Genomic DNA, 16895 nt, shown 5'->3' on the forward strand with positions numbered 1-16895 from the left:
AAAGCAGGCAGCTTTTAAGGCAGACTTTGAACATTTTAAAGGCTGAGGTAGATTAATTCTTGAGTACCAAAAGGATGAAAGATTATCAGGGATATGCATGAATCGCGGTTCCTGTGAGTTCAGGTTAAAATCAGACCAGCCATGATCTTGATGAATGGCAGAGCAGATGTAAAGGGCCAGCTGGCCTACTCTTACAGTCAGAGAGGTCTACAGCACAGGGAAAGGCCCTTCAACCCATTGGCCAGCCAAAAACAACCATTGAGTCATAGATAACAAGGTGTAGAGCTGGGTGAACACAGCCAGTCAAGCAGCTTCAAAGGAGCAAGAAAGCTGAGGCTTCAGGTCTTGAAACATCAGCTTTCCTGCTCCTCTGATGCTGCTTGGCCTGCTGTGTTCATCCAGCTCTATACCTTGTGTTCTCAGATTCTCCAGCACCTGCAGTTCCTACTATCATAGAGTCATAGAGTTGTACAGCATGGAAACAGACCGTTCAGTCCATCTCATCCATGCCAGCCAGATTCCTAAATTAATCTAGTCCCAATTGCCAGCATCTGGCCCATATCCCTCTAAACCTTTCCTATTCACGTACCCATCCAAATGCTTTTTAAATGTTTTAATTGTACCAGTCTCCCCCATTTCTTCTGCCACATCATTCCATACACAAAGCACTCTCTGTCTGAAAATGTTGCCCCTCAGTTCCTTGTTAAATCTTTCACCCCTCACCTTAAACCTATGCCCTCTAGTTTTGAACTCCCCTACCCTGGGAAAGTGATCTTAGTTATTCACACTATCTGTGCCCGTCATGATTTTATAAGCCCTCTACAAGGTCATTTATAGCCCCAGCCCTTTCAGCCTCTCCCTATAACTTTAACCATTCAACCCTGGCAACATCCTTAGAAATATTTTCTGAACCGCTTTAGGTTTAGCACCATCTTCCCTATCGCAGGGAGACCAGAACTGAACACAGTATTCAACAATAGCTTTTGTACTCCTGAGATGCTGCTTGGCCTGCTGTGTTCATCCAGCCCCACACTTTGTTATCTTAACAGTATTCAACCTGACTGTTCTAATCCTGCACTTGTTCCACGGCCTTGAGTGCCTGGGTATCGCAAGTGCACATCTAAATACTTCTTAAATGTTGTGAGGGATTTCTGCCTTTACCACCCTTACAGACAGTGAGAAAGTACCCTCTCCACTGCAGTCACTTCCTCCATGTATGTGTAATGACCCTTGTTAGTATGTTCATTGCGTGTTATCAATACACCCAACACTCCACAATGAAGTTAGTGGACAAACAGAATTTCCTTCAAAATTCACACCCTGTAACTGCGCCAGATCTCTCACTGGCTGGTGGGTAGATGCCCTCCAATCCGTTCATTCTGTTCATGGTTGTGGGTCATTGGTGAAGGTATCAGAGCTGGTTTTAGGTAGGGACACATTACAAAACCTGTAAGATCCTGAGGAGAGTTGACTGGGTAGATACTGATAGAATGTTCTCCCTACTGGGAGACTCCAGAGCCAGAGGAGACTGTTTCAGGCCTCTCTTATAAGACGGAGATGAGGAGAATTCTTTTTTTAAAATTCTTCTCAGAGAGTCATTGGTCTGTAGGGTTCTCTTTCCCAATAGTGGCAGGGCCGTTAACGTTATTCAAGGAGCTGAGTGAGAGAGATTTTTAATAGATATGGGAGGCAGAGAAGAAAGTGGAGTAATTAACCATTCAGTGAGTAATTAACCATTTATGTGTTGTGACTATAACAAAGACATGGGATCCCTTACGATTGTTTAAAAGAAAGAGATTAGTGCTTCTTGTACGTAACCGTAAAATAATTTAGAAACATTTCAGCTTCCACACACTCACTTGAGGATTCTCTGATCCTATGCATTGTGGGATTGCTGAGCTCTGCCCAAAACTTGCTGTTTTCTCTGTGTTTATTGTCATGTGACCTCAAATACAGGAGTAAAATGAAAAGTTTACAGTGTTGCTAAGAGATCAGATCAGCCATGATTTTACTGAATGCACCTTCAGCTTCACACCTTGTAATCTCCAGTTCTATTGTCCCTGCTTTGGGAAATATTATATCCTGATCCCCAAACAGCCTGGCTCACACCGTTAACAGAAGATGATTTATGTTTGAACCCGTGGGATAAGGATATTAGGATGGTGAGGGGGGTGGAGGGTGCCAACTATGACACAGAATCAGATTTTGATCACAGAATGATAAATACAGTAAATTCAAGACAGCAGAATACACACGGCCAACATGTTTAAAAATCTTTCTTCTAATTCAAACCTAACTAACTCAAGCCTTAGCTCTACTTCTCAGCTTTAGTCACAAATGTTATCCCATCCAACACACAGTGGGCACTATGCCTTTAAATTTGTCACAATGTGATATTATCACCCTGCAGTTACCGTATTGTTCTACATCCTGAACATTTGCTGAAAAAATCCCCACAATATCATTTTCAGCTCACAACATGTAAGACTGTTCCTCACAGGTGCAACCCTGCTTTTTGTGGCTGTTGGTCTGTAATGAGGTTGACCAGCAAAGCTGCTCCCAAACCCAGGACACAAGTTGGATATCTTACCTCATATTTCTCAGCTCTCAGAAGTGCTTCAACTGCTGCTATTTTACTCATTGAATTTCATTAGTACAACCCATATCTCTGTAAAATCTATTCTAATAGAGTGGGGAATTGACCTGTACAGGAGTTTGTACAAATATATTGCTGTATATTGTTAAGGTTGGGTAAGGTGGAGGGGAGAGGTTTCCCTCTCCAACCCCATTCTTCATTGGACAGCAATAGTTTTCTTCAAAGCCAACCTTCCATCCACCGACTGCATCTACACTTTTCACTGCCTCAGGAAGGCAGCCAACATCATCAAAGACTCCTCCCACCCCAGCTATAATCTCTTCCAATCTCTTCATTGGTTAGAAGATACAAAAACTTAACGCACGTACCAACAGATTCAAGAACAGCTTCTTCCCTGCTGTTAATAGACTTTTGAATGGACCTCACATTTTAAATTTAATGTTGATCTCGCTGTTTCTCTCTCTGAAGCTGTAATATTATATTCTTCACTCTGTTCTATGACCCTAATGCACTTCATATGGTATGATCTGCCTATACTGCACGCAAAACAAAATTTTTCACTGTACCTAAGTACACATGACAATAAATCAAATCAAATAAAAGGGCATGTGTGTCACTTCAGTGAGTAATTAACCATTTATGTGTTGTGACTATAACAAAGACACGGGATTCCTTATGATTGTTTAAAAGAAAGAGATTAGTGCTTCTTGTAGGAACCCGTAAAATAATTTAAAAACATTTCAACTTCCACACACTCACTTGAGGTTTCTCTGATCCTATGCATTGTGGGATTGCTGAGCTCTGCCCAAAACTTGCCGTTTTCTCTGTGTTTATTGTCATGTGAACTCAAGTACAGGAGTAAAATGAAAAGTTTACAGAGTTGCTATTTCCAACATCAGCTTAGGTATAAAGGTACCTAGGTACAAAATCTTACTTATAAATTAGAAAAATGAAGAAATGATTAAAAGTTCGGCATTACAGTCCTTCAAAAGCAGAGAAAAAGTAAAAGCAAATGGAGCAGATGAGTTTGTGCTGAGTATCACCATGAGTCTGGGAGTCCACACTGGGTACACAAGTAGTCTTCAGCTCACCAGGTTAGCACCTCATCCAACCCAGAGTACATTCTATACCCTTGCCACCCTCCCTGCTTCCTGTAAGTGATGTTAACATTGAGGAGTGCTGATTCATCAGCAGGAAGTTTCCTGGCCCATGTTTACCTGAAGCCATGAGACTTTGTGAGGTCCGGAGTCAACTTTGAGGACTCCCAGAGCAACTCCCACCCGACTGTATCCCTCTGTCCTGCCCATGGAACAGGACATACCCGTTGATGGTGATAGTGATAGTGATGCCTGGGACATTGTTTGTAAGGTATGATTCTGTGAGAATGACTGTCAAGCTGGTGCTTGTCTAGTCTGGGGCACATTTCTGAATATTGGCACCAGCCCCCAGATGTGGAGTTAGGTATAGCTGGGTGGCTTTCTAGGGCTATTTCGGTGGCAGTTAAGAGTCACCCACATTGCTGTGGGTCTGGAGTCACGTGTCACACCAGGTAAAGATGGCAGTTTCCTTCTCTAAAGGACATTAGTGAACCAGATGGGTTTTAATGAGAATCACCATTGATTTCTAGGCCACATTATGGCTCCTCTGTTTTTCAAACTGGAGAATATAAATTCCTCTTAAACCCATGTGCCAGAGCGTTGGCCTGGCTCTCTGGACAATGACAATATCAAAAAACGACTACTTGCCCCTGGATTTCAACCAGTAATTGTGTTGGGGTTTCTCATAATTCATGACTTTGTGACTATCGATATTTAGCCAACACTGTCGCTTTGTCAATGTGCCTCAGTATTTACCAAGCCAAACCTCTGTAGAGCATTGGATGCCAATTCAGTTTCCCAAACTCCATGATCGATCCCTAATCCCTGCTGGACCTTCACTGGAAGATCACTGGGAGCTAAAGTCATCTTGACTGCTTCTCTGGGGGTTTTCCAGATCTTCATTGAATGTTGTGATGGAGATTTGCAAATCTCCAATCAGAGCATCGGCCAGAATTCCATGCTGAAATTCTGCCATGGTGTCAGGAGTAGCTCTCTATTCATGGATGCTTTCCTTTTCGAATACAGGATTGTGTTCTGTGCAGAAAACTCTACACCTGTGAAGATTCAGCCTGCACAGGAGGTAACTCTTGTCAAGTGTCACAGTTGATTGACTTACAAGAAGACCAGCAGATGAGGTGAGTGTATTGGTTAAGAAAGAAGGCAAAAAAGATTCTGGGACATCATGGTTGGTTCTCCAAGTTATTGCCTGGCACTAGAATCATTCCAATCATTAGAAATTCGGGGAACACCAAGGAACACAGTGCATATTTTGTGAGGGAGTAAGGATATACTAAATGAGGCAATACGAATGCCTCCCTTCCCAGCTCAACCGGTTTAATTACTTATTAACTGAGGGTGATTCTCTCCTGCAGTTTACTAATGCAGTCACAGCTGAGGTGACAACAAAGGAGCAGATCTATTGAAAATTACAAAAAGACTTGCATTTGAGTAGCACTATTCACACCACCACACTTACAGAGTCATAGAGATATGCAGCACAGAAACAGATCCTTTGGCCCAACTCATCTGTGACAACCAGATACCCGTCATTCATCCAGTCCCATTTGCCAGCAGTTGGCCCATATCCCTCTAAACCCTTCCTATTCATATACCCATCCAGATGCCTTTTAAATGCTGTAACTGTACCAGCCTCCACCACTTCCTCTGGCAGTTCATTCCATACACGCACTGCCCTCTGCATGAAAAAGTTGCTCCTTGGGTCCCTTTTAAATCTTTCCCCTCTCACCTTAAACCTCTGCCCTCTAGTTTTGGATTCCCCTACCCTGGGGAAAAGACCTTGTCTATTTACCCTATCCATGACCTTCATGATTTTATAAACTTCTATAAGGTCCCCCTCAGCCTCCTGTGCTCCAGGGAAAATAGCCCCAGCCTATTCAGACTCTCCCTATAGCTCAAACCCTCCAATTTGGCAACATCTTTGTAAATCTTTTCTGAACTCCTTCAAGTCTAACAACATCTTTCCCATAGGAGGGAGACCAGAATTGAATGCAATATTATCCAATGATGTTTCTTATTCTTTTTTGAGATGTGAGAGTCACTACCTGGCTCATGGTTATTGCCCATCCCTGGTTGCCCTTGGGAAGGTGGTTAGCTGCCTTCTGGAAACACTTGTGGATTCCTATCCTCTGACCTGCTCCTGTAACCACTGTGGCGAATCCAGTCAGCTTACAGTCAATGATAACCCTCACGGATGTTGACAGTGGGGTATTCGGTGATGGTAACATTGTTGACTGTCAAGGGGCAGTGGTTAGATTGTTGTTGGTGATCCATGCCAGGTACTTGTGTGGCATCAATGAATGTTACTGGACACTTATCGGCCCAAGTGTAATGTAATCAATGTTGTAACACAAGAAACATTAGCTAGTTTGTGCACAGCAAGATCCCAGAAACAGTTTGTTATAACCCGGTCATCTATTTCTTTTTGCAATAGTGACTGGAAGAGAAATGTTGGCCAGGAATGGAATAAATTTGTTATTTTCATCAGATGCCAGCCTTCACTCAGTGAGTGTAAGTTGAGCTTGCACGTTTCAAATTCTCTGCAACGGTTCAAGCTGAAACTTCAGTTGCAGCCCTGAAGGAATACGACTCTGTCACAAGTGTCATCTTCCAGGTGAATCGATAAACTAAGCCCCCCAGTTATTCAGTCCTACGCACAGAATAAACCTCATGGCACCATTTTAAGGAGGAGCAGAGGAATTCTTGCCAAAATTGCCAGACAACCAACCACATTAAAGATATACTTGACTGAGTCATTATCTCACTCGTGCTTGTGGGATCTTGTCATGTACAAACTGCATTTCCCTACATTAGACCAGTGATCACACAATGTTGTTTTTGTGGGAAGGTAATAGCCTTATTTTTTAATTGTGGGGGTTGCTGGCTGGGCCCAGCATTTCTTGCCCATCCTGAGCTGCCCTTCAGAAGGTGGTGGTGAGCTGCCTTCTTGAACCGTTGCAGTCCTCCTGCTGTGGGTTGACCTACAATACTGTTAGACAGGGAATTCCAGGATTTTGACCCAGGGACAGTGAAGGAATGGGGATATATTTCCAAGTCAGGATAGTGAGTGGCTTGGAGGTGGTGGTGTTCCCATGTACCTGCTGCCCTTGTCCTTCTAGATACAAGTGGTCATGGTTTTGGAAGGTGCTGTCTGAAAATCTTCAGTGTATTTCTGCAGTGCATCTTGTAGATCATAGAATCATAGAATCCCTATAGTGTCAAAACAGGCCGATCAGCCCAACAAATCCACACCGACCCTCAGGGCATCCAACCCAGACCTAATCCCAATTACCCACCCAATCTACACACTCCAGGCAATCCACCTAACCTGCACATCTTTGGACTGTGCGAGGAAACCAGAGAAAACCCACACAGACACAGGGCAAACTCCACACAGACAGTGGCCCGAGGGTGGAACCGAACCCAGGACTCTGGGGCTGTGAGGCAGTAATGCTAACCACTGAGCCACTGTGCTGCCCCAAGGTAGATAGTACACACTGCTGCTACTGAGTGTCGGTGGTGGAGGGAGTGGATGTTGTGGATGTGTTACCAACCTGTGGGACAACTTTGTTCACCCAGAGGGTGGCGTGTATATGGAATGAGCTGCCAGAGGAAGTGGTAGGGGTGGGCACAATTACAACAGTTGGTCATGTATGTGGATAGGAAGGGTTTAGAGGTCTATGGAGAAATGCTGGCAAATGAGATTAGTTCAGTTTAGGAAACCTGGTCAGCATGGATGAGTTGGACTGAATGGTCTGTTTCCATCCTGTATGACTCTATGACTCTAATCGAGTGGGAGATTTAGTGTCAAGCTTATTGAGTGTTGTTGAGGCTGTACCCCCCTGACAAGTGGAGAGTATTCCATCACTGTCCTGACCTGTGCCTCGTAGATGGTGGACAAGCTTTGGGTAACAAGGTTACACACCGCAGTATTGCTAGCCTCTGGCCTGCTCTTGTAGCCACTGTGTTTCTGTGGCAAGTCCAGGGGACTTTCTAGTCGATAGTAATCCCAGGGGATTCCAGGGAATTCAGAATTGTCAAAGTACAGTTGTTGAATCGTCTTATGGTCATTTTATGGCATTTGTGTGGCTCAAGTATTGCTTTCTACATCTCAACCCAAGCCTGGATCTTGTTGCATGTGTACTTGGACTGCCCCAGTACCTGATCAGTCATAAATGGAGCTGAACATTGTGCAATCATCAGTGAACATTCCCACTTCTGACCTTATGACAGAAAGGCCTAGTATTATCAGTGGACTAGTAATTCAGATAGCCAGGTAATGTACTAGACACCTGGGTCCAAATCCCACCATGGGATTTTTAAAAAATCTAACAAAGCCATCAAATGATGTTGTAAAAGCCCACATGGTTCACTCATGATCTTCAGGGAGCAAACTCTCCGCTGGCGGGGACATACTTGGAACATAAGAAAAGGTCACGGATGTTGGAGGTCAGTCATCTCAGCTCCAGGGTGCCTCAGCAGGATTTCCTCAGAGCTGTGTCCTAGGTAAACTTCAGCTGCTTCATCATCATAAGGACAGAACTAGGGATGTTTGCTGACAATGGCACAAGGTTCAGCACCATTCACATCTCAGATGCTGAAGCAATCTACGTTCAAATGTAACAAGACCTGGACAATTTCCAGGCTTGGACTGACAAGTAGCAAGTAACATTTGCATCACACAAATTCTACAGGATGACCATCTCCAATAAGAGAGAGTCTAACCATTGCTCCTTAATATTCAATGGCATTACAATCAATAATTCCCCCACTATCAATATCCTGGGGTCACTATTGACCGGAAGTTGAACTGGACTGTCTATATAAATACTGTGGCAGGTTACAGGGTAGGAATCCCACAACAATAACTCAACTTTCTGGCTGCACAAAGCCCATACCTTGTAAATGGTAGACAATTCAGGTAGGTCAAAATCCTGGAATTGCCTCCCCAAGGGCATTGTGGGTCTACTTACAGCATAAAGACTTCACTGGTTCAAGTAGGAAGCTCATCACCACTTTCTCAAGGGCACCTAGGGACAGGCAATAATTGAGGAATTCAGATGTGGTAACACCCTTAAATGTCAAGGGGCAGAGGAAAGATTGTCATTGCCTGGTGTTTGTGTGCTGTACATGTTACTTGCCACTTGTCAGCCTGGATATTATCAGGGTCTTGTTGCAAATGAACATTTTCTGGCTCTATTTTTCTCATTGTCACTGGGCCAATATCTTTGAATTCCTTCAAACTATTTCAGGAGCAGCATCACCACGAGGACTGCAAAGGTTGGAGGTGAAGGATTTCCAACGTCTCCTCAGGGTACCTAGGAAAAGGCACCAAATTTGGCCTTGCCAGTGAAGGTCACATCTTGAGATCAGAGCAGTGAAAATCTCTCTGACTGATTCATCCTAGTGCTAGCAAACAACAAGTGGGATTTGGTGGCAGGAAGGCAGGATAACATTGTCTTGAACGTTGTGCAGTATCAGAACACTCAAAGGAGTGTTTGGAGAATTTCCTGCTGTACTTATTCAGCCAAAGTTTTGCTACTTGTCACAGATTTTTCAACCGTTGTTCCGTCTTGTTTTTGTGAATTTTATGTAGGTGCGGACAGAAGAATTTCCTTCTGATAACGTCAGTATCCCGACAACATTATCCTCTCGACACACACATCGCAGTCTCTGACCCACCTTCCTTGGTTGTTGGAATTCTGAAGAAATCAGATGGGTGATTTGCTTAAAAAGGCTCAAGACAAGTGGCTCGTGAGAGAACCAAAATGAAACTGTTTGTTCTGATAACAAAAAGACTATTCTGAACGGAATTATTCATTGATTGTGTGCTTTATTACCTGTTACGCATATAACTTCCATTTGACACACTGGTTCAGTCTCACTGTTATGGGAGTGACAGAACATGGTCCCATTACTGTGAGACTGAACTACAATCTTTTACTGCAGCATGAACAACTGGATACAGTCTCACTGCAGTGTGAGTGATGCAGTACAGTCTTGTTATAATGTGAGTAAGTTGCTATAAGATAAATGCTACAGTCTCACCGGAGCTTGAGTGACATGGTACAGTCTTACTGCGGCATGAGTGATCTCGTACAGTCTCATTACAGCCTGAGTGTAGTGTCAGTCGATCAGAAATGGTGTCTAATGAATTACTCATTCTCCGCACTATTTATTAAATGTATATATAAGAATATATAAATCCACTTTGTACATATGATATTCTTCACTTGTATTTCTTCAGTCTCACTGTGCGGTTGGTCTGACACTGTCGTAATCTCCCTTTCCCAATCAATCAATAGGGTCTTCATTTGTTGATGTGTAAAAGTTGCAGTTTGTTTCTGCCTATAAATGGGGGTCTTATTCTGCAATATTTTAACATTAATATGATTAGAGCTGTCTCCAATGGTTAAAACACAATGTTTACTCTCCACTTCAGTTTAACAGCCAACATGAAATCCAGTGTTTTAACCCCTAAACTCTTACTAGTATTGGAGGGGAGCTGGGATTAACCACATACAGTTGGTCTCTGGGCCTTGTGCTGCTCTCCCATGCCATTATCACCGAAATGAGTCCCTATACTCTGTATCCTGAAACAGTTGTGACTTGTTGGGGCTGAGCAAGCCTTTTCTCACCACTGTATCTTCAGAGTGTTTGCAATGCACTCTGCATGTGAGGGAATATCTCCACAGAATAGGAGAGCAGCACAATTTCCAGCCCAGTGTTTGGTTGTCATAGTAACTGCAACCATGGTGGCTCAAGAACAATGCAGGAAGCCAGTTTTCCGACCAGCCTGGCAGTTCTTCATAAAATGAGCAAACGTTACCTCCCTCCCGCAGACGCGCTGACGGCTTAGCCATAGTTTTGCAATCCCTTCCACCAATCAAGTGAGCTATAGAACGAAATTCAACTCGCACTGTGGTGAAAAAGATGCTTTCAAAAATACTGCAATCGAGCAAAGAAATATTAGCAAAAGTGGATTGGCAGAGTGTTAATGGGGGACTGATGGGAGAATGGACATTACTGTAGCCAGGTTAGTGCCTGGATAAGACAGTCAGAATTTATCGCATAATAGCAGACTCACATCGTTTCATTCCTGGAAGGCCATCTTGAGTTCCACAGCCAGATAGACACTGGCATATACCTGACTGTTCCACAAGTCTTCTTAACCACTTTATCCTAGGGGACCAGTGTTCATGCATGCCAAGGTCCCTCTGATCCTTGGTACTTCCCAGGGTCTGATTGCCTTGTTTGTCCTACCCAAGTACATCACTTTCCACTTATCCAGATTGAATACCATTTGCCACAGGCCATTTGACCAGCTTGTCTATATCTTCCTACAATCTAAGGCTATCCTCCTTATTATTTACCACCCCACCAATTCACGTTTTGTCCATGAACTTACAGATCAGCCCTCCCACATTGAAGTCTAAATCATTTATATACACAACACACAAGGTCCCCAGCTGTGACCCTTTGTGGGGCCTCACTGGACACAGGCCTCCAGCCATTAAAACACCCCTTGACTATCACCTTCTTTCCTACCACTCAGCCAAATGTGGATCTAATTCCCTCAATTTCCTTGGATCCCATGGGTTCTCGCCTTTGTTATCAGTCTCCTTGCACAACCTTATCAAAAGCTTTTCTGAAGTCCATGTAGACTACATAAAAAGCATTGCCGTTATCTACACACCCCGTCATCTCTTTGAAGAATTCAATCAAGCCGATCAGAAATGACCTGTCCTTAACAAAACTGTGCTGACTGTTCTTGATTAGTGCCTGCCACTCCTAGTGCAGATTAATTCTGTCCCTCAGAATTGCTTCCAATCGTTTCCCACCACCAATCGTAGACTGAGTGGCCTATAATTCCCTGGTTTATCCCTTGTTTCCTTCTTGAATAATGGTACAATATTGGGTATTCTCGAGTCCTCTGGCAGAGGAGGATTTGAAAATGATTGCTAGTGCCCCTGCTATTTTTTCCCTTGCCTCACCTGACAGCCTGGATACATTTCATCTGACTCTGGGGATTTATCTATGTTTAATGCTGCCAAACCAGTTAGAACCTCCACTTGTCTATGCTAATTTCTTTAATAACATCACAGACCTTCTCCCCGATTTCCACACTCATATCATCTCTCACAAGTGAACACCGACACAAAGTATTCATTTAGAACTCTACTAGCTCAATGTATAAATAATTACCGTAGTTGACAATGGGCCCTACACTTTCCTTCATTATCCTTTTGTCCTTAATATACCAATAAAATAATTTAGGATTTTCCTTTACTTCGCCTGCTTCATACCCCCTTTTTAATCTCCTAAGTTCCTCTCCAGTTTCTGCTGTTTTGAGCTCTTGGTATCTACAATAAACCTCCCTTTTTCTCTTAAACCAGTGCTATATATCCTTTGATATCTAGATCTAACAGGATTTGATGGTCCTATCCTTTTTCTTTATTGGAACATCTTAGCCCCATATGCTCCATCTTTCCTTCTTGAATGCATGTCACTGTTTGGAGATTTACCTGAAAGTACCTGCTCCCATCCACTCTGGCCAAATTATATCTGATCTTATTAAAAATCAGCCTTTCATCCGAATTGGAACTTTGATTCAGGCCCATTTTTGTCTTTCTTCATAACAATCTTGATCTAAAAGAATTATGATCCCTGTTTGTAAAATGCTCCCCCACTGATATTTCAAACAATCTCTCAGCTTCAGTACCTGTAATGAAGTCCAGGACTGCTCCCTTTCTTGTAGAGCCTTCTACACACTGATTAAAGAAGCTCTCCTGGATGCATTTTGAGAATTCCATTACCTCTAAACCTTTCGCTTAAATGATTACCCCAGTTAATGTTGGGGAAGTTGAAATCCACGACCAATACTACCCCGAGATAATGGGAACTGCAGATGCTGGAGAATTCCAAGATAATAAAATGTGAGGCTGGATGAACACAGCAGGCCGAGCAGCATCTCAGGAGCACAAAAGCTGACGTTTCGGGCCTGGACCCTTCATCAGAGCTCTCTGATGAAGGGTCCAGGCCCGAAACATCAGCTTTTGTGCTCCTGAGATGCTGCTTGGCCTGCTGTGTTCATCCAGCCTCACATTTTATTATCCACCAATACTACCCCACTGCCTTTACATTTGCCCGAAATTTGCTGACCAGTCCATTTCTCTCGGGCTGTAATGGGGCCTATAGCACCCTACCAGCAATGTGATTACTCCTTTTTGGTTTTGACGTTCTGCCCATAAGTTTCAGTTGAGGAACCTTCTGAGACGCCATACCTCCTTACTGCAGTAATCAATTCACTGATCAAAACTGGGACACCTCCTTCTTCTCCTCTATTACCTCCTTCTTGCTCTTGAAGACCCTGTACCCTAACTATTGAGCTGCCAGTCCTGCCCCCCTCAAACATGTCTCAGTGACAGCAATGACACCATATGCCCATGTTTTAATCTGTGCCTTCAAATCATCTGCCTTGCTCATCAGACTCTTAGCATTAAAATAAACACCATCCAAAACCTTGCCAAACTCAGTTGTTCCTTAACTGGCCGATAATTTCAATGCCTTCTTGACTCCCTTGCTGTCACTTATTTATTTTGCCATTCAGATTCTGTTCCCCCCCCTCCCCCCACCGCCAACCAACCGCTGGACAGCTCTGTGGTTAGCCTCACAGCGCCAGGGACCTGGGCTCAATTCCACCCTCGGGCGACTGTCTGTGTGGAGTTTGCACATTCTCCCCGTGTCTGTGTGGGTTTGCTCCGGTTTCCTCCCACAGTCCAAAGATGTGCAGGGTAGTTGGATTGGCCATGGCACATGGTAGTGTTCAGGGATGTATAGGTTAGGTATGTTAACTATGGGAAATGCAGGGTTATGGGGATAGGATAGGGAGACAGGGATAGGGATGGGGATGGGGATGGGTGGGATGCCCTTCAGAGGGTTGATGTGAACTCATGGGACCGAATGGCCTGCTTCCACACCATAGGGATTCTAAGGATTCTGTCTGGATCCCATGACCCCCCAACCGCCTCCTCAGACAAGTTAGTTTAAACTCTCCCCAAAGGCAAGACCAAACCTCCTCACAAGGATGCTGGTCCCGTTCCAATCTAGGTGTGTCCTGTAAACCTCATACAGGACCCACTGCCCCCAGAAACAGTCCCTCCCTCCAACACCACACATTGACATCCAGGCCACATTTGACCAAGTGTGGCATCAGGAGTAAAACTAGAGTCAGTGGGATTCAGGGAAAATCTCTGGCACAAAAGAAGATGGTTGTATTATTTCAGTTTAAGGACATCTCCACAGGAGTTCCTTTCAGTACTGTCCTAGGCTCAACCATCTTCAGCTGCTTTCATCAATGACCTTCCGTCCTTCATTAGCTCACCAGTGGGGGATGTTCACCAATGATTGCACAATGTTCAGCATCATTCACCACTCCTCAGGTACTGAGGCAGTCTGTATTCAAATGCAACAAGATCTGGACAATAACCAGGCTGGGGTTACTAAGTAGCAAGTAACAGTTGTACCACACAAATGCCAGGCATCAACCACCTCCAAAAGGACAGAATCTAACCAGCAGCGCTTGACAGTTGAAGGCATCAGCATCACTCAATCCCTAACCATCAACATCCTGGGACGATTATTGGCCACAAATTGCACTGGACTCCCACATAAACATAGTGGTTACAAGAACAGGTCAGAGGCTAGGAATTGTTTCAGAGATAGTAGGAACTGCACATACTGGAGAATCTGAGATAACAAGATATAGAGCTGGATGAGCACAGCAGGCCAAGCAGCATCAGAGGAGCAGGAAGGCTGACGTTTTGCATCTTTTCTGAAGAAGGGTCTAGGCCTGAAACGTCAGCCTTCTTGCTCCTCTGATGCTGCTTGGCCTGCTGTGTTCATCCAGCTCTACACCTTGTTATCTCAGAGGCTAGGAATACTGTGGTGAGTAACTCACCTCCTGACTCCCCAAAGCCTGTCCATCATCTACAAGGCACGAGTCAGGAGTGTGATAGAATACTCCCCACTAGTCTGGATGAGTACAACTCTAACTACGCTCAAAAGCTTGACACCATCCAAGACAAAGCAACCCACTCGATTGGTACTAAATCCACAGACATTCAGTCTCACTGACGCTCAGTAGCAGCAGTGTATACTATCTACAAAATGCACTGCAGAAATTCACCGAAGAGCCTCAGACAGCACCTTCCATCTTCCACCGCTTTCATCCAGAAGGTCAAGGGCAGCAGGCACATAGGAAAACCACCACCTCCAAGTTCCCCTCCAAGTCACTCATCATCCTGACTTGGAGATATAATGTTGTTCCTTCAGCATCACTGGGCCAAAATCCTGGAATTTCTTCCCAAAGGTCACTGTGGGTCAAAGTAAAGCACATGGACTGCAGTAGTTCAAGAAGGCAGCTCACCACCACCTTCTCAAGGGCAAGTAGGGATGGGCAATAAATGCTGACCAGCCAGTGACACCCACACATTGGGAATGAATTCAAAAAAGACAAAGTGTTTCCAATTGAAATTGGCTTTTTATGTTTGTTTGTGATTTACATAAATGATCTGGAGGAAGGTATAGATGGTCTAATTAGCAAGTTTGCAGATGACACTAAAATTGGTGGAGTAGCAGATAGTGAAGGGGACTGTCAGAGATTACAGCAGAATATAGATAGATTGGAGAGTTGGGCAGATAAATGGCAGATGGAGTTCAATCCGGGCAAATGCGAGGTGATGCATTTTTGAAGATCTAATTCAAGAGTGAACTATACAGTAAATGGAAAAGTCCTGGGGAAAATTGATGTACAGAGAGATCTGGGTGCTCAGGTCCATTGTTCCCTGGAGGTGGCAATGCAGGTTGATAGAGTGGTCAAGAAGGCATGCAGCATGCTTTCCTTCATCAGATGGGGTACTGAGTACAAGAGTTGGCAGGTCATGTTATAGTTGTATAAGACTTTGGTTCGGCCACATTTAGAGTGCTATGTACAGTTCTGGTCACCACATTACCAATAGGATGCTTTGGAGAGGGTGCAGAGTAGGTTCACCAGGGTGTTGCCTGGTATGGAGGGCGCTAGCTATGAAGAAAGGTTGAGTAGATTAGAATTATTTTCATTAGAAAGATGGAGATTGAGGGGGGAACTGATTGAGGTCTACAAAATCATGAGGGGTATAGACAAGGTGGATAGCAAGAAGCTTTTTTCCCAGAGTGGGGGACTCAATTACTAGGGGCCATGAGTTCAAAGTGAGAGGAGGAAAGTTTAAGGGAGATATGCATGGAAAGTTCTTTACACAGACGGTGGTGGGTGCCTGGAACGCGTTGCCAGCAGAGGTGGTAGATGCAGACATGTTAGTGTCTTTTAAGATGTATCTGGACAGGTACATGGATGGGCAGGGAGCAGAGGGATACAGACCCTTAGAAAATAGATGACAGGCTGAGACAGAGGATCTCGATCGGCGCAGGCTTGGAGGGCTGGAGGGCCTGTTCCTGTGCTGTAATTTTCTTTTCTTCTTTTTCTTCGTGAGAGCTCCAGGGTGGTTAGCACTGCAGCCTCACAGCACTAGGAACCCAGATTCGATTCCAGCCTCGGGCGACTGTCTGTGTGGAGTTTGCACATTCTCCCCATGTCTGCATGGGTTTCCTCCCATAGTCCAAAGATGTGCAATTTCGGGTGGATTGGCCATGGGAAATACTAATTTGGGAAGGAGAGTCTGGGTGGAGTGCTCTTCAGAGGGGTGTGGAGACTCGATGAACAAATGGCCTCTTTCCACACTGTCGGAATTCTGTGAGCTCTTCAAGTTTTGATACAAGCTAAGACCCCTGTTCCCGGTACAAAGAACAAAGAAAATTACAGCACAGGAGCAGGCCCTTCGGCCCTCCAAGCTTGCGCCGATTGAGATCCTCTGTCTAACCTGTCATCTATTTTCTAAGGGTCTGTGTCCATTTGCTCCCCACCCATCCATGTACCTGTCCAGGTATATCTTAAAATACACTAACGTGTCTGCGTCTACCACCTCCACTGGCAACATCTTCCAGGCACCCACCACCCTCTGCGTAAAGAACTTTCCACACATATCTCCCATAAACTTTCCTCCTCTCACTTTGAACTCATGACCCCTAGTAACTGAGTCCCCCACTCTGGGATACAGCTTCTTGCTATCCACCTTGTCTAATACCCC

At 44.4% G+C, this 16895-nt stretch overlaps 1 protein-coding gene across 1 annotated transcript in view; it reads left to right on the top strand.

Annotated features, from left to right (window-relative positions):
• The window catches only part of LOC125465741 (lipoprotein lipase-like), a 38121-nt gene extending 28189 nt beyond the window's left edge, over nucleotides 1–9932 (top strand). Inside the window, exons 9-10 of the mRNA XM_048559519.2 lie at nucleotides 4720–4829; nucleotides 9308–9932. Of these exons, the coding sequence (XP_048415476.1) occupies nucleotides 4720–4801 (82 nt within the window). The 3' untranslated portion in view covers nucleotides 4802–4829; nucleotides 9308–9932. The remainder of the gene's footprint in view (nucleotides 1–4719; nucleotides 4830–9307) is intronic.
• Nucleotides 9933–16895: the final 6963 nt, after the last annotated feature.

Source organism: Stegostoma tigrinum, chromosome 30, assembly GCF_030684315.1.
Source record: "Stegostoma tigrinum isolate sSteTig4 chromosome 30, sSteTig4.hap1, whole genome shotgun sequence".
Classification (NCBI taxonomy): Eukaryota; Metazoa; Chordata; class Chondrichthyes; order Orectolobiformes; family Stegostomatidae; genus Stegostoma; species Stegostoma tigrinum.